The 19,011-nt window shown below is 35.6% G+C and overlaps 1 protein-coding gene across 3 annotated transcripts in view; it reads right to left on the bottom strand.

The window, feature by feature from the left end:
* Positions 1-247: 247 nt before the first annotated feature.
* Positions 248-19,011, bottom strand: part of LOC107590275 (phospholipid phosphatase-related protein type 5-like) — a 53,503-nt gene continuing 34,739 nt past the window's right edge. The window contains exons 5-7 of one of the 3 annotated variants that reach the window (XM_016278977.1): positions 10,971-11,147; positions 4,814-4,948; positions 248-755 (exon numbers count right to left, since the gene is read on the bottom strand). In XM_016278977.1, coding sequence (XP_016134463.1) covers positions 726-755; positions 4,814-4,948; positions 10,971-11,147 — 342 coding nt within the window. In that variant the 3' untranslated portion in view covers positions 248-725. Of the gene's footprint in view, positions 756-4,328; positions 4,636-4,813; positions 4,949-10,970; positions 11,148-19,011 lie in introns of those variants that run through there. The other 2 variants (XM_016278975.1, XM_016278976.1) reach the window with 2 other exon arrangements.

Genomic DNA, 19,011 nt, shown 5'->3' with positions numbered 1-19,011 from the left:
GATGTGCGCTTTAGATCATGCGCTTAGATCGGTAAAATAGGGCCCATAACGTTGCAATTAAGAGAAATAAAGTCATATAGTGAGGTGTAAATTCACAATTATTAGAAAAGTTGCAATTGTGAGTTACATATGAGTCACAATTCGAGACTTCTGACACACTTTGAGAAAAAGTTACATTATGAAAAATAGTGTCACAATTATCTTTTTTTTTTTTTTTTTTTTACTCTGAGGCAGAAAGAGGCTTCCATATGTTTGCAATCATTTAATGCAAGCACTAAAAGGGAAACAAATTCATATAGGAATAAACATTTTCTGTAATATACGAAGACAAAAAAACACATCCACTACAAGTCCATTTTGAAATCCATAGGTAGGTATTTGCATCAACTTGCCATAAACCTCTCAAATGCAAACACAGACACATACGCTCTCCACATATGCGAGCAGCTGAGATATTCTGAGCTCTAGATGTGAGCTCGGTCTGCAAGAATGCCAACAGAACCGGTCAGGGAAATGTGAAGTGCAGCTTCAGTCATAAGTTGCGTGATGGTAACTGTTATTAGTTGACAGGACCAATATTTCCACACACACAAAGCAAGGGCAGAGCGATCCAAAATGACACCATAGAGAATATGACCACTGCGCTAGCGTGGAGCAGGGACTATCGGGATTGGACGGTAAACAGCGTGGATGTCCAATGTGTCTGCCACACTGGCGATTCAAGGTCACGTGATCTCAGCGAAGGTGATGTGATTCTGTTGACAGAGTGAGACAGAAAAAAACAATGTCAAACTTAAGCACATCAAACACATTAAATCTGCCTGGAAGTGTAAAAACTTTTAGACGCAAACTGTTTCCATACAGGGTTTGAGGAGAAACACATTTACACTTCACACAAGTGTGATTACTAGCAGCAGCTGTTTAGCACTGTACCTAAATTCACTGCCAAATGTTTTTCCATTAAGAACATTCTTTTTTTATTTTTAATTAACCTCTTGAAATTGTTACATTAATGCTTACAACATGAAAAAATATTTGCCAATGGGGTAAGAAAAATAAACTAAAATAAACTATTTAATTTTTATGTATCTTAATAAATATTATAAATATATTTAATAATTTCTTAATACTTTAAATACATTTATTAAAATTAGATATATTCACTAAAACAAGTATTAATATCTTCTGAGATGCAATTTCACTTAAGTAAATCTTAAGGATGTTTATATATTTTAACTAGAAAAAAGACAAAAATATATATATAAAAAAAAAAGACTTCGTTACTTTTTTTTTTTTTTGCATTTACACTACTGTTTTTAATGTTTTCGAAAGTAGTATCTTCTGCTCACCAAGGCTGCATTTTTTTTTTAGCAAAAACACAGTAAAAACCATAATATTGTGAAATTTTATTATAACTGTTTTCTATTTTAGTATATTAGTGTAATTACTGTAATGCAAAGCTGATTTTTCAGCATCATTACATCTTCAGTGTCACATGATCCTTCAGAAATCATTCAGATATGCTGATTTGCTGCTCAAGAAACAATTATAATTGTTAAAAACAGTGCTGCTTTTTTTTAGGATTATTTAAAGGGGTCATATGATGCGATTTCAAGTTTTCCTTTCTCTTTGGAGTGTTACAAGCTGATTGTGCATAGATAAGATCCCTGAAGTTGCAAAGACTAAAGTCTCAAAGCCAAAGAGATATTCTTTATCAAAGTTAAGACTTTGCCACACCCCCAGAAAGTTTTAAATAACTTTTTTTAAAATAGAAATCTTTTGTAACATCATACATTTACTGTCACTTTTGATCAATTTAATGCATCCTTGTTGAATAATAGCATTAATTTCTTTAAAAAAAATAATTAAACTTTTTACTCAAATTGTTATTTCTGTATACATTTTTTTATTATTAAAATTGTTGTATTAAATTATAAAAATACAAGCCTTTCACTGAGTCTCAGAATTTAGGACTCCACATGATCACTTTAGAAATGCAATGAAATGTGTGCGTGTTTGTATGCATATATATATATATATATATATACACACAGTGGTGTGAAAAAGTGTTGGCCCCCTTCCTGATTTATTATTTTTTTGCATGTTTGCTACACTTTAATGTTTCAGATCATCAAATACATTTAAATAGTAATCAAAGATAACACAAGTAAACACAACATGCAGTCAGAAGACAGGACGTTTCTATCAGATATGATAGGCCGTGTGACTCTGGTGGTCAAAACTTTATGATGAAACGCAATGTTCTGTTTCTTACATGTCACGCAGATATACATACAAATAGGCATTGAAAGGAATTCTGCTGGAGTTGTAGCTGAATTTAAAGTGATTTAATGATAGCTAAAAGTAAATGGCGGTGAAACTACACGCTGCATTAGAAAATTCATAAATAATACAGCTGGAAATGGGGTGAGTTCATCAGAGATTCAGCAAACATGAACAATTACAGAAAAGCGCTCCGCAGGTCATATCGCTGATAACCTCAGCAGAGAATACGGGGCGGATTTTGCCAAATAAATTATTTCTTGCTTCCAGTCACATTCACCATGATCCGGCAGTCTCTGTGATTTGAAGAGACAAAACAGAGATGTGGATTTTCCTCGCTTTGTCCTCCCACTTTCAACGGCATTATGGTTTCTGACAGCAATCTGTCTGGGGGATATTTCAGCAGAAAGCAAAGTGAAATCGTCTGTTTTCTGTCCCAGAAACGTCACGGGACATTATTGCACCCAAACTTCATCTACAAGGACAGAGGGATATCACAAATAAATATCTTGAATCGGCACCCTTGACTAAAGAAGATTAGCATTTTTATTGGTGGAAAGAGCCCTCAATATCCTACACATTTAATTTGCTGCATTTCAATAAACCATCTGTGAACTGACATTGTTCCCAAATGGTTTTATTGCATCTGAATAAGCAAACAAGAGCAACATTTAATCCCTCCTATACTGCAGAGAGACAATCAACACCGCAATCTGGGATTAAATATTTCTCTCGTTTGCTTACTTGCAAGATTGTGAAATGAATGCATAAATAACTGTGTTTAAAGGGTCACAATTGCAGCTTAATTACAGTCTGATGGGGCTCAGCGGTGGCCTGTGGCTTAATTAAAAGCTGAACACGAGGTCTGACTCTCTGCCATGGAGGATGACGGCTGTTTGGGAGCGCCTCAGGAACAGAGGATTTTCAAACGTGTTTCAAGTCTCTGAGGGCTTAGTAGTGCATTTCCACTTCTATTCGAGGTGCGGAATTGCTGACGGTTTTTAGGTCACCCAACTCAAACACCAACACCAGGTTTCAGTAGAGGTTTTAAATGGATTCTGAAGCACCGGCTATGAAAGAAAACAGACTGGGAAGCAACTGTGCATGCAAGGAATTCTTATTAGATCACAAAGTTTCGAATGATGTGACTCTCAGGTACATTACAAAAAAAACAACAACCCTGAAGTCTCCTATCACAGTGTACCAACAAAAACTAACTAAATAAAAGGCCCTCATCCTGTATCAGAATCAAATGTTTTGTAAAATGATCTTTTTCAGCCAATCAATCAGCTAATTTCAATGTGTATTTCATTCATTTTTGAAACTAACATACTAGCTTATGGGTGTTCAACCAACACCTCACAGGGTGAAAAAATGCTTACATTTATTCTGTGATACATCATACAACCATGGTTGTTATATTTAACTAAAACCATAAAAAATTGTTACTTGAAATATTTTAATTAAACTTTGAATATAAAAAACTTATTTCAGATAGTTAACATTAAGTAAATTACATCTATATAGACATATTTAAAAAAAACTGATCAAAATGAAAAAACAAAAAGTTTAATTTAAAATAAGGTGAAAACAGAAAACATTAAAACAAAAACTAATCCAAAATATAAATAAAAACTGTATATACTATATATAATATAGTATATAATATACGGTGTATACTGTATATAACTGGGATACATAAAAAAATGACAGTAGATCATAAATAAATAGTAAGCCAAGTGCAAATTATGAGGGGATGGTATAGGATCTTAAAAATAAAAAAGTACTAGAACTATGATTATTAATATTAATTAATATAATTGTTGAATATTTACTAAATATTACAATCATTATATTACAATAATAAATGATAAATAAATTATATTACAATAAAAAAATTACACCTACACAATACAAAATTTTTACTGGAAGGTCAACCAATTGCACCCTGAAAATGATTGAAAATATCTTTAAAAATACAGCTTCCTGAAAGTCATCAGATAATCTGCAAATTAGCTTTAAGTCCAGAAGAAGATGAGATGCAACCATGAAGATTGAACTGCAAAGGACATGCAGACGGAGATGCCAAAGCTCTGGGTATGCTTTAATTAGGTACAGGTAATTGGTTTGTTCAGTTGAAATGAACATGATTGGGTTTTAATGACGTGTCGTTGTACTCCAGAGCTTTGGCAGCCTGAGCTCCTCACACAGGTGCGCATACGTTTATTGCCTTGTGTTCTGCAGGTGTCTGAAGCGGCTGCTTTTGCCTGTGATCCAGCTAAAGAAACTCAGGAGACGGCCTTTCAGAGAGCGGGACGACAACTCCTCATCATCCATTCTCAGTTCTGTCACCTGAGGGACAGGAGCGCACGGATACACATCTTGTTGATACAAGAGCTCAAACTGACACAATTAGGACCCTTGAGAGCTGATTCAACACTCTGCACACAGGGCATGTACCATGTGGCAGTTCATTTGACAGCATGGTCACACAGATATCAAGTGTGCTTCTGTCGACTGTGCTCTGTACCTGTGAAGCGATGTACTTCTCCAGCGGACTCTCAACCCTAGGCGAGCTGACCATTGGATTGCTGCTTAGGTGGTCCTGGGGGGGATCCTCGTTCAACAGTTGTTTGCCTTTGAAGTTATGGACCACACACACCACCTGAAAACATGAAAAATATAACATTATTTAAAGGGATAGATCACCCAAAATGTTGGTAACCAAACAGTTGCTGGTAGCCACTGACTTCCATAGTATTTGTTTTCCATACTGTGGAAGTCAGTGGCTACCAGCAACTGTTTGGTCACCAACATTCTTCAAAATATCTTCTTTAGATATCTTTCTTCAGAAGAAACAAAACTCATACAGGTTTGGAACAACCTGAGGGTGAGTGAATGGTGACAATTTTCATTTTTGGGAACTATAGAACTATACAGAGTCAACACAATACAGCTGCACTGTCAATGGAGCAGATAATATTAAATCACACAAACTTAATACAAAGCTACTGTGTAGCGCACAGTCAGGGACAATCGTGCGTCACAGTGGGGAGAGAGAAGAGTGAAATAACAGTAATTTTGTTAGCAGCCATGTGAGAGTCTTTGACCCATAAAGTGGAACACAGCTACTATGCTTAGCTGTTCCCACTCAGATTAGATAGAATGATAGATAGAAAGATAGACAGAATGATAAAATGATAGATAGACAGACAGACAGACAGACAGATATATAGACAGATAGAAAGAATCCAAACACAAAAGAGCTTTAAAATTAAGCTTTACATAAACCCTCATTACTGTGTTTTGCTTGCACAGCTTGCTGTACATAATTCTCCATTCCAAATGTGTATTTGTATGTTGCTGAACGTCCGCCTTTTCTGACTTCTGTGCAAAATATTTTGATGATATTAATGAAAAGCTCCAACACAGCAGCCAATGGCCAAAGTAGGTCACATATTCTGTTGGTAGTTTATATTCAGCCGTCATATATGCAGCTTCTGGATCTCCAGCTGAACAGAGCATGTTTGAATCACTAACCCAACGTGGTGTAAATGAGGCCGATATCTTATAGAGCGGACTCCTTGCGCGATGAGAAAGCTTAGCACATGCAATTTCAATAATTGGAGCGTGTCAGCTAATCACATGGGTTTTTTGTGTGCGTCCCCCACCAAAATGGCAGCGAAACACTTTCATAAATCACAATCCTAGGTGCCGGAGAGGATTCGTAATGGCCTGGCAGCAGGGCTAAACACTTGTCTGACCCTCAAGACCAGAGGTGGATACGCTAGCAATATGAACAATGGAACAAAAAACATGACTGCAATTTTACATTTGCTCAAAAAAATCTGGATATATGGATGATGGAACTATAGAACAATAGACAGATAGATCAGATGATAGAATGACAGAACGATAGACAGAACAATAGACAGAACGACAGACAGATCAGATGACAGAATGACAGAACGACAGATAGATAGATATAGAGAACTTTCCACAGAAAGTTCTGCAGAAGGAAGAACTCACAGCTTTCTAAATGCAGCTCCGCTCAACTCTCTCCAATATTCCTCCAACACAAGAACTGCGCTGCCACACTGTTTGTTCAGCACCAACACTGCCTACTCTCAGACAAATTAATAGCTGAAGTCAATCAAATAATCATTAAAGAGCTCAGTCTGACCACTCAGGAATACTTTTCTTTATCTTGACAGTGACTGGAATGAAGTTAGACAGGAGTTATGAAATGTTTTTAAACTATTTAATTCACTCTCTGATCGTTAATGAAATCACAAGGGGGAAATCTCTCGACAAAGAGTCTTTTGTCACAAAATCTTCAACTGAAATGACACCAAAAATTTGCCACTAGGATATCACAGCTCTCTAAAAATGTCCTTTGTGACTGTGTGGTATGACGGACAAGAAATAGTCTTCGGGGCACCATAGCTTGTGGGCGTCTCTGTCCCAGTGAGGCCTACATCAGAACAATCTTTTTATCTGTTCTACTGGGACTATTATCTTTCATCCTAAAATCTGGCCTTATCTGCACACTGAGCTGGAGACACATCTGAATTCTTAAACATTAAGTACACGCAGTGGACTCTCTCATTAGCGGTGCTTTCTAAGGCAAACATCACTATTACTATTTCTCATACTCCGCTCATACTCAAATTCCTAGCTCTAAGTATAGCAAGACTAGAAAACATCTCGCAAAAGCTGAGAAGGAACTCATTCTAAGCATCGAATTTGTGTGCACTAATGGTTCAAAAGTTCCATTAATTTTTTATTTAAAAAAAATTAAATACATTTTATGTATTAAATAAATCTATTAATATTTATTATTATAAATTAAATAATTTATCACTGAAAACAAGTCTAATATCTTTTAAGAAGCAATTTCACTTAGGTGAATCTTAATGATGTTTACTGAAAAATAAGATTAAAATATTAAAGAAAAAAGTGTTACTTTTAAAAAAAATTGCATTACCTTTCAAAGGTTTGCAGAGAATTACATTTTTATATTTTTGAAAGAAGACTCTTATGTTCACCAAAGCTGCATTTATTTGAACAAAGTAAAACACAGTAACATTGTGAAGTTTTCTATTTTAATATATTTAAAAATGTTATTTATTTCTCTGATGGCAAAGCTAAATTTTCAGCATCATTCCTCCAGTCTTCAGTGACACACGATTCTTCAGAAATCATTCTAAAATGCTGATTTACTGATCAAGAAACATTTCTCCTGCATGTGCCAAGAACCAGTCTTTCCAGAGGTTTCTGCATGCTCAGGATGGTGGAGAGAGCTTGGGATTTGGAGCATTACATGCTGAATTTACCACATGGGAGATTGAATTTCATGGATTTGCTTTCAATGCTACCTTTTAATCTTAAAATGTGGCATTCTTTCTAAACCTTGGCGTATAGATTCAACCATCAACTTGGTTGATTCTACAAGCTTAAGTCCAGAAAGTCCCTACAGAAACAAAATGTATACCTGCAGTTCAGCAAAGCAAGAGTCATTGTGTCTCCATAAATGCATTAGTTTCTGCTCTCATCTCCTGTGCCCTGAGAGGAAACCTGCATCATGATGTGTCCAGATGTGGGTGGTGGGATGAGGGTGAATCCATCTTCCTGCATTTGGCAGCTCTTCTACGCAACACAATTGGCTTTAAGGGAATAAGAGGCCTGGAGCAGAGGGTCTGTAACAGGGCTGGATGTTGGCATGAGCTTAGCTGGTCCTCTTGAATGTCAGTATATGAGCAGTTCTTCTACTTAGCTTCCCACCAGCCAACACGATCCTTTCTCTATCCTGTTATCCTTGCTAGATGAGCTATATGTAATTTGCTCTGGACTTCGGCCATTTAACTCCACGTTTGTCACTAGTGTTAGTTTACCAAAAAAATGTCATCATTTACTCACCCTCATAGTTTGCTTGTTAAAAAACCACTGTACAGCATCACGGGACTTACATGAGAAGGATTCTTATACATTTTTACCAATGAGTTTCTATGGCTTTTCTATTCGTTTATGATTACATTTTTTTTAAAGAGACCGTACTCATAAAAAAGCTTTTTCTATCATATTAAATGTTTTCCAATTTTTATGACATATTAGCTATTAGCTATCAGTGTTGCTAAAAAACTACTAAAAACATTTTAAAAGGATAGTTCACCCAAAAAATTTAAATTAGTCCATTATTTACTCACCCTCAAGCCATCCTAGGTGTATATGACTTCCTTCTTTAAGATGATTCCAATCAGAGTTATATTAAAAATTGACTTTGATCTTCCAAGCTGTTTAATGGCAGTCAGCGGGTGTTGCAGTTCATCAGTCCAAAAGAAGTGAAATAAAGCGCTCCCATCCATAATAAAAAGTGCCCATACATGGCTTCGGGGGGTGAACAAAGGCCTCCTGTAGTGAATCGATGCGTTTTTGTAAGAAAAATATCCATATTCAAAACGTAATAATCAGTTTAATCTTGCTTGCGCTCACTGTTGTAAACGGAAGCAGCTCCAGGAGGATGACGTAAGATGTCGGCGCTGCGCATGCGCCGGTGAGTCTCGTGAAAACCAACGTTTGTTTACAGGAGCAAAGGAAGCAAAGTTTCCTTACTTAAGCAAAGGAAAACCAGTCTCCTCTTGGCTAATATTGAAATCCTCCAACATTCTTCTTCACAAATCCTAATTTTGCACTTCTAATTGGTGACCGTTTTTTTGATCTCACCCCTGCGCTTCCGCATTCGTCACTTCTGAGCGGCACATGCGCAACGCCGACATCCATACGTCATCCGCCCGGAGCTGCTTCCGTTTACAACAGTGAGCGCAAGCAAGATTAAACTGATTATTACGTTTTAAATATGGTTATTTATTTATTTTTTTACAAAAAACGCATCGATTCGCTACAGGAGGCCTTTGTTCCTTTTTATTATGGATGGATGTGCTTTATTTAACTTCTTTTGGACTGATGCACTGCAACACCCACTGACTGCCATTAAACATTTTGGAAAATCAAAGACAATTTTTAATATAACTCTGACTGGATTCGTATGAAAGAAGAAAGTCATATACACCTAGGATGCCTTGAGGGCGAGTAATTCATGGGCTAATTTTCATTTTTGGGTGAACTAACCCTTTAAATTAATTAAAAAATGTAATTAAATTAAATTGAAATAATGTGGAAAAAAAATTAAAAAAATATTTTATGAAAAACATTAGAAATATAGCCTTGGCAAATAATTGAAATACATAATTGTAGGTTGAAATGCTAAAATTACAAACTAAGACGGAAATAAAAATAAATTAAAGCTAAACAGAAATATTTAAACCGGGGGAAAAAGGACATAAAACTGAAAATATAAAAATATAAAAATGAAACCTAATTCAAAATAAGAATACATCATGTAATATATAAATGCTAATAACACTGCTGTATAGGCCTGATCATTACTATTCAAGATCATTGTTCAGTGTACACTACAATTCAATCAGATATAGTCACGCAAATAAGGGTATTTTAAGTTAAACTGAAATGTTAATTTTAATACCTACGTATATACTACATATATATATATATATATATAAAAAAAAGTGTATAAATGTCACTTTTTTTCATTTTCTTGACTTTTGCAGACCTGTACATTAAAATGAAATTAACATTCCCTGATATTTCCAGCTTTTCCATGAAACCCTAAATACTGTATAGTGCACAAATGGACCACTTTTATGATGCATTTGGCTTTTTCCCCCTTTTTTTTTTTACTTTGAACACTGTCCCAATTCACTCACTTTGTATGGAAAAGATCGGCCAGGATATTCTGCAAAACACCTTTTTTTGTGTGTTTCACAGAAGAAAGAAAATCATGTTTAGAATGACATGAGAGTGAGTAAACGATGATAGAACTATAATTTTTGGCTAAATTGTTACATTATATGTTTGTAAGAAGTCCAACAGAAATATACAACATGAAACTGATGAAAAACTTACTAGAAAGGTGGCGATGGCCACACCGATGATAAAGCCGGCAATGACGTCAGACCAGTGATTACGATACTCCGCCACCCTGTTAATTCCCGTTAGAAAAGCCAAGCACATCAGGCCCAAAGACATGACTGGTTTAGCCAGACGAGTTCCTTTGGCTTTCACTGTAAATGTGATGTACATCTGAAATCAGAGAGAAAGTAAGTAACAAATAATATTAAAATAATGATTTTGATTTGCAATCATTTGAGGTTCCTCTCACACAACTCAAACTGGTTTATGTACTCTTTTCTCTCAATTTGTGGGTATTTACTGTACACTTGGTCACTTTATGTGTTTTTTACTGGATGGATAGATATCTAAAATTTATAGTAATTGCCTTGTATTTAAAGTATTGGCCATATATGTCTGGACAGTTTTGTTCAGTTTTGAAACCGGACCACTTTTATGATGCATTTGGCTTTTTCCCCCTTTTTTTTTTTAACTTTTAACACTGTCCCAATTCACTCACTTTGTATGGAAAAGATCGGCCAGGATATTCTGCAAAACACCTTTTTTTGTGTGTTTCACAGAAGAAAGAAAATCATGTCTAGAATGACATGAGAGTGAGTAAACGATGATAGAACTATAATTTTTGGCTAAATTGTTACATTATATGTTTGTAAGAAGTCCAACAGAAATATACAACATGAAACTGATGAAAAACTTACTAGAAAGGTGGCGATGGCCACACCGATGATAAAGCCGGCAATGACGTCAGACCAGTGATTACGATACTCCGCCACCCTGTTAATTCCCGTTAGAAAAGCCAAGCACATCAGGCCCAAAGACATGACTGGTTTAGCCAGACGAGTTCCTTTGGCTTTCACTGTAAATGTGATGTACATCTGAAATCAGAGAGAAAGTAAGTAACAAATAATATTAAAATAATGATTTTGATTTGCAATCATTTGAGGTTCCTCTCACACAACTCAAACTGGTTTATGTACTCTTTTCTCTCAATTTGTGGGTATTTACTGTACACTTGGTCACTTTATGTGTTTTTTACTGGATGGATAGATATCTAAAATTTATAGTAATTGCCTTGTATTTAAAGTATTGGCCATATATGTCTGGACAGTTTTGTTCAGTTTTGAAACCATCAGTATCTTGGTGTTTAATGTCACTTTACTCTGGAAAGCTGCATGAAGACTAGGCATAAAAGAGTTTAGTGGGTTGTTAGGTAGGGCAGAAGGGGAGAAATAGAATAAATGTGTGATCTGTATGATTTTGTAAATGCATTAGCTTTAAATTGAAAATTAGCCAACAATTTGAAAAGTTAAAACGGCATCCGTTGATGAATTTATTAAAGACCCTTCAGAAGACGCGTTAGATTTGTTTGTAAAGCAACAATTGTGGGAGCTTGTAGAGCATTTTAAAATTAGTGATGTGGACAAACGAGTAAAAAAAAAAAAGCGAACTTCGTTCTATTGAGAAATTAAAAACAGAACGTTCACTCAAACAGCGAGAATTTGAATTGGACCAGAAAAGGTTAGATGCTGAAAAATCAGCGCGGGACTTTGATTTACAGGTGGAGCGTTTAAAATTGGTAAAGGAAGGAAAACTATTCCCAGAGGGTAGTGATACAAGGTTATTATAGTTTTGAATTTTTAAGTTTGTTTTATTTGAATATCGTTTTCAAATTTGCTATAAAATTCAGTTTAGTTATTATTAGTTTCATTCATATTTTTGTTAGTTTTAGTTTAGTTTTTATTTTGTGAAATATTTTAGTTTTTATATAGTTTAGTTTCAGTTTTAATTAAAGTTTAGCAGAATTAACAGATCACTTCCAGAGTGCAGGCCAAAGAAAGACGTAGGCATAATTTAACCTTAGTGAGGCAAACATATAGCGACACAAAATTAACGCATGCTGAGATTGATTAGATACAAATATACGACAAAGAATGCAGGCAAGCCTTTTTTACTAAATTAATCTACACAAGTCGCGCTTAATGTCATATCCAATGATGTGTGTTGAGATATTTAGTATGAAAATAAATGTAGCCTGATTTGGTTATATGCCTTTTCTTATTTAACCATAATCATGATATTGTAACTGTGGTGGCTTGCTCACTTTTCCGTTAACAGCCGTGCATCAATCAAAACTGGGACTAATGAAATTCAATAATAAAGGCAATCGCATTTAACAGTAAAGGCTTATATTTGAATGTTCTTTTCATTTATGAAGAATTATAAGCGTGGGTATGATGTGATTTAGCCAATGCACATTTGTTCAAAAGCCAGATTTACATTAGTACTGCTGTCAGATAATAGTTAAGTACTGCCGGTGCACGTTTACCAAACCCGGGCAGGCTTTAAACTGCTTTGTGTCTCTCCGTCAGATAACCCCATGTGCGTGATGCGCCATTACAGGTAGGCTATTTCCCTAATCCTCCACAGCTCGTATATTTTTCCGCCAAGGGGAGAGAACGTAATGATTACGAAAATGATTATTTATTTTTGCTAATTATTATTTTATTTGTTAGTTTTTCAATAACTGTTGTTAGTTTAGTTTTTCAATTATTTTGACTTTTTATTTTATTTCAGTTTACGAAATAGTTTTTTCATCAATTGTTTTAGTCTTAGTTTTCGTTTACGAAAATAACCTTGGTGAGAGAGATTTAAATTTGTCTGGCAGTTTTGACTAATTTAAGACTGCTCCCTGAATTTAATGAACATCTTTATTTGAGGCCATAGCTGAAGGAGGGAATTGGCCAAATGCTGTTCTAACTGTTATGCTTCAAACTGTGATTACAGGTAAGGCACAGGAGGCATATCGTAATGGTTAGAGAGTCGGACTCGTAACCCAAATGTTGTGGGTTCGAGTCTCGTGCCGGCAGGGATTGTAGGTGGGGGGAGTGAATGTACAGCGCTCTCTCCCACCTTCAATACCACGACTGAGGTGCCCTTGAGCAAGGCACCGAACCCCCAACTGCTCCCCGGGCGCCGCAGCATAAATGGCTGCCCACTGCTCCGGGTGTGTGCGCACTGCTGTGTGTGTGCGCACTTTGGATGGGTTAAATGCAGAGCACTAATTCCAAGTATGGGTCACCATACTTGGCCACATGTCACTTCACTTTATATGCAGCTCTTACAATGGAGGACAGAAGAGACTATCTTAAAGTGAAAACGGCGATCCTAAAAGCCTACGAGTTAGTTCCTGAGGCGTACCGCCAGCGATTTAGGAGCGGGAGGAAAGGTGATCGTCAAACACATTCTGAGGTGGTAAGGTAACTTGTTTCGCACTTTGACCGCTGGTGTATTGCTTCTGATGTGGATCATTTTGAGAAGTTACGTGACTTGATAATTCTAGAACAGTTTAAGAGCATAGTGCCAGAGCATATTGCTACATATATAAATGAGAGGAAGCCAAAGGATACGACTGAAGCTGCTGTCTTGGCAGATGACTATGTTGACACATAAAAAAAAAAAATGTACAGAGAAGATAAGTCAAACCATAATTATGGTAACTTCGGTGAATGTAAGGGTGTATCAAAGAAATTTTAACAACCCTATTTTTCAAAATTTGACAAAAGTTATCGTGGGAAAACTGACCGAGATTTAGTGTGCAATTACTGTTTTAACATGGGACATTGAAAAAATAAATGTCCAGTTTTGGCTGCAAAATTGAAGTCTAATCAAAAGACCAAGTTAAATGCCAATCATGCTACTCCGGCATTAGTGACCGAGACTACAAGTACTTCTAATGAATTGGAATGTGGTACCTTTAGGGAAATGGAAAATATAATGCGTGAGTCAAAAGTTGCAGCTACAAAACACTTTGCTCCTTTTCTTACTCAGGGTTTTGTTTCTTTGATTAATTCTGAGGATAAAGTCCCAGTTAAAATCTTGAGGGATACAGGGGCTTCGGAATCGTTTATTCTTGAATCTGTCCTGCCATTGTCTGATGAAACAAGTGAAGGGAGGAATGTTTTGATCAGAGGGATTGGATTACAAACTCTTTTTGTTCCTTTGCACAGAGTGAAGCTGACCTCTGAGTTGGTTTGTGGAGAAGTAACTCTGGGAGTAAATAAAACTTACGATCGAATTTTGGGCCAATTATATTGGCCTTGTTTGAAGAAGGACATTTCTGTCTTTATTAAACTTTGCCATTTATGCCAGTTAACCTAATCAGCCTTTGAAACCAGTGCTGCTTTGTCCTATAACAGTCACAAGTAAGCCCTTTGAGCATTTAATAACTGATTGTGTGGGTCCATTACCAACGTCTAAATCAGGTGATGTGTACATGTTAACAGTTATGTGTCAAGTTACTCGGTATCCAGCCACTTATCATATTAGAAAGATTACTACTGGGATACCTAAAACTATTCAGAGTGACAAAGGGACTAATTTCACTTCACGCATGTTTGCGGATATTTTGAGGGTGCTTAAAGTAAAACAGGTAACAAATTTAGCCGGTTCAGCTCAAAGATACTCTAAGAATTTAAGGGTGTAAAAATTTTAGGTTTAGCACCTAATGCAAGTAGAAACAATATATAGAATACACAAATATTGGGTAAAATAATAAATTTTACATATAAAAAAAACTGTTCAAAAGTTAGATTGTTTTTTGTTTTTTGTTTAAAAAAAATAAAAAAATCTGCAAGGACGCATTAAATTAATCAGAAATGACAGTAAAGAAATGTGCAATGCTACAAAAGATATTTCAAATACATTTCAATTTATTCATTAATTTCCAAATATCTTTACATTTTTTAAGCGTTCTTGAGCACCAAATCAGAATATTAGTATGATTATTAAAATAATAAACAGTTCTTTTAAGTTGTAATATTTCACAGTATTACTGTTTTAGTGCATATTTGAACAAATAAATGCTGTCTTCGCAAACATAAGACACTTCTTTCAAAATATATTTAAAAAAAAACTCTTACTTTTGTACGGTTGTGTATGTTTTTATTTTAGATATTTTTAATCACTACATTTCAGTACTAAATAAAAAAATTCATAATTACGAATTACGATTTCTCTCAATTCCTCCATTTTTCAAAAATGCATTCTGCATAAACTTAAAACTGCTTGAAGCTGTTAAACACTATTACACAACCAATTTTTTTTCAATGTAACAAACTAAATCAGCCTTCACCAAAAAAAAATGCAACTGCTGTCACATTCAGTGTGAAGCATTTAGTCCAGATTATCAACCTGTTTAAGGCTCTAATTAATCATGAATTTAGCTAACTTTTGATTCTGCAGACAACATCTCCAAGACCTACATGCAAAGCAGGATTGATCGGCTCATTTGATTGGAAAAACATGTCCGTTCAAAGACACCTTGCAGGAAGTCAAAAATTCTAAGTTCTCTGACACGGTAGAGCACATCCTACAGACACTAATCGGAATCCTCTTGTGTCTACAATTAATAATAATCAAACCTCCCAGGACACTGAGATTCTTTCTGAGTTCTAGTCATCAGGGCTCGACTCGACTAACGGCCGGTATTAGATATTCTCTCTGTATGTAGTGAGATTTCCTTGTGGGAACATCTGGAGTGGCATCATTAATGAAAAAGATAGCTCATTACTTGATTTTGGGATTCTGTCCTTCATAGTCTTCTCACCTGTTCTGGACGTCTCGCATCCTAACCGGGTCATTGTGGCTAATTAGACCATGAAGTGGAAAAATTAAGGGCCATAAAAGTGGTAATTAAAATGGAAATGAATAAGTAAAAAAGCTGAAAAGCCAGCTCATATGTAATCAGATTTTTGGGCTGGTTAGTGCTTAACTTGCTGCCCATTTCTAAAATGATTTGTTGTTTTGTCGTAACATTCAGTAAAGATAAATAATTAGGTTTTTATGGGGGTTTTTTTGCACAGACAAGCAGCAAAATTCTGATTCCAAAAACTGTATTAAAATCTGATCTGAAAGCGTTTCAGTCTGAACGGTCAGATCACTCAAATTATTTTTACAAAATGTTAAAATAAATCAGTCGGTTTAAAATTTTGAAAAATCAGTTAGATCCGATTTAATGTCGTTTTTTAATAATTCATGATACACAAAGCACAGAAGAAAAAAAATTGGAAAAGATTGTTCATTGCGAACAAGCCCCAGTATCTCATTGTGCTCCGTCACATCTGTGCTTGATCAGGCTATAGGCAGAATCAAAATTAAGCTCCTGCAATTTGCATCTGCATTTCAAATACAGCCTTGCGTTGTGCCATCTCTCCTGGATGTACTCAAGATAAGCACGCTTCATGACAATCACTATAAGACGCAGAGATATACATATCAATGATTTGCACTGGCCATTAAAAATTCAAACCAAGTGGTGCTCGCTATAAGAAGAGCCGAATCACCTTCATATGCCTGCTGTATTTAAACATCAGCTCAAAGTCAAAAGCAGATTGACGGTTGTCACTCTACATCACATTCATTAATGGCAGTAAGTGTGAAGAGTAGAAGAGGATGTGCTTTGAAAATCCTTCTTGAAGAACTTCAAAGCTAATGACTTTCCAAGGACGGGCAAATAACATTACAGGGTCCAAGTTACACATCACGAACAACTATAATTGTGTAAAGTTTGGAGGAAAGGTTTGACTATTTTAATTGACATGGCATCTATTAATACAGGGCTTTTGGGGGGAACCTCAAAAAAATTATATAAAACACAAGACACAATGCAGAACCTAAAGACGTCCACCTGCATGGTGTATAGCAGTGCTTTAAAAAGGGACACATTTAAAGACAACTTTTCCAAGTAAATTATACCATGGAAAGAGTGTAACAGCTAGAGCACAGCATGTTAATTAATCCATCACGACTAAAAATATCAAAACTAAATAAAGAAAAAAAATCTTGGTTTTAAATAGGAATACACTTAAAGACAACTTTTTCATGGTTTTACCATGGAAACAGCTAAAGTACAAAACGTTAATTAAACCATCATTGCTATAAATACCAAAACTAAAAGAAAAATCTAGACTCCTGACACGCCAATAAAAGCTTTCAACAATATATTTATTTATTTGAAATAAATTATACAAATGCATAGAGACACACACATCATGATTGTGTTAATATTAAAAATGTTAAAAATGTGCCTTATTATTTTAAAAAAGGGGATGTTTTACACATGCATTTGCATCATTTCTTTCAAATAAATAAATATACACTCACACACACACATATATATATATATATATATACATACACACACATCATGATTGTTTTAATATTCTGTAAAAAAAGAAAAAGTGGCTTATATTGAAAACAAAATCAGTATTTTACTCATGTAAAAAAAATTATATATATATATACATATATATATACACACACACATTTTTTACATATATATATATATATATATATATAGTCAAGGTATGCACTGGGCGGCTGAAAAATATCAAGAACTGATTCACTGATAAACTGAATCTAATCATCCAACATGGTCACCATAATATATGCATATTTTTACACAAATTATAAACAGATTGGCAGATTATATTAAAAACTTTCACAAGGTTCCTTTCACAATACTATGTTATGGCCTCAACACACTTTTACCATAATGCATGATTTGTAAACTAGTATATTTTGATGTTTGCATCATATAACAAACTCCACATGTATGGCTTTTCTGATGTTGTAAACTTGCTCATTTGCTCACCTGGTACAGGTGTTGGTGGTACGTTATTTTTAAACCTGATTAACCTTTAAGTGCCACTAACTGGACATTACATTTCCGAACCGTCATGATACATACAACAACCAGTGTGATAAAATGTTGCCAGATTCATGTTCATCTGTTTAAATCAGGGGTCGGCAACCTTTTGGGCATGAAGTGCCATTTTGAATTTTTCTGGTTAACCACTGTGCCCTCCGAGTTGGCACGCATGCCATAGGTTGGCGACTCCTGGTTTAGATAAAACTGAACACATTTACTTGGACATTTCACTTTGAAAATGTTGCAAGACATGTAAGAAGCAATGCAATATTTTGTAGGGGTGCTCGGATCAGGATTTTTGAGGCCGATCACTGATCGCCGATCACAGGAAGCAGTATCTGCCGATACCGATCGCTGATACAGATCTTCTTAAAGGGGTCATATGATGCTTTTTTAAAGATCATTATTTTGTGTATTTGGTGTAACAGAATATGTTGACATGCTTTAACGTTCAAAAAACACTTTTTTTTTCAAATACTGTATATTATTGTAGGTCCTCTATGCCCCGCCTCTCTCAAACACGTAGTTTTCTACAAAGTCCCTCCTTCCGACAAGTGCAGTCTGCTCTGATTGGCCAGCTGACCCAGTCCATTGAGATTGGCCGAACACCACAAGCACTCGTCGGAAATGTACCGCCCCTTACCATAATCGCGAGCTTAATCTTTAAAAATAAATGTAAAGACAGTAAATAATGTAATTCGTTTTACCATCAGTTCAAGCCCGAAAGGGGAACAGAGTCACGTGACAGACACAGTGATGAAGCTGGTATTTGTTTGCAGTACACAAGCCACGGTTAAGACAGCTGACTCTACTGTGATGTGACTCTCTCTCTCGCTCTCTTTCTCACACACACACACACACACGATGCGCAAAACTGAACAGTCACTGAAACGCATTTGAACAGTCAATAGCAAATACTTAAACTAATAACAAAACATACTTACAGTAGCTGATTCAGAAGCGCCAGATTGTCATAGCAAAGTCAGAATTACCTCCTCTCCTAGGTTCACGAAACGGTCGTCCATAAAATG

The sequence above is a fragment of the Sinocyclocheilus grahami genome, unplaced genomic scaffold, assembly GCF_001515645.1.
Source record: "Sinocyclocheilus grahami isolate Dianchi unplaced genomic scaffold, SAMN03320097.WGS_v1.1 scaffold126.1, whole genome shotgun sequence".
NCBI lineage: Eukaryota > Metazoa > Chordata > Actinopteri > Cypriniformes > Cyprinidae > Sinocyclocheilus > Sinocyclocheilus grahami.
Note: the sequence above shows the minus strand (reverse complement) of the source record. Positions and strands in the feature narration are given on the sequence as shown.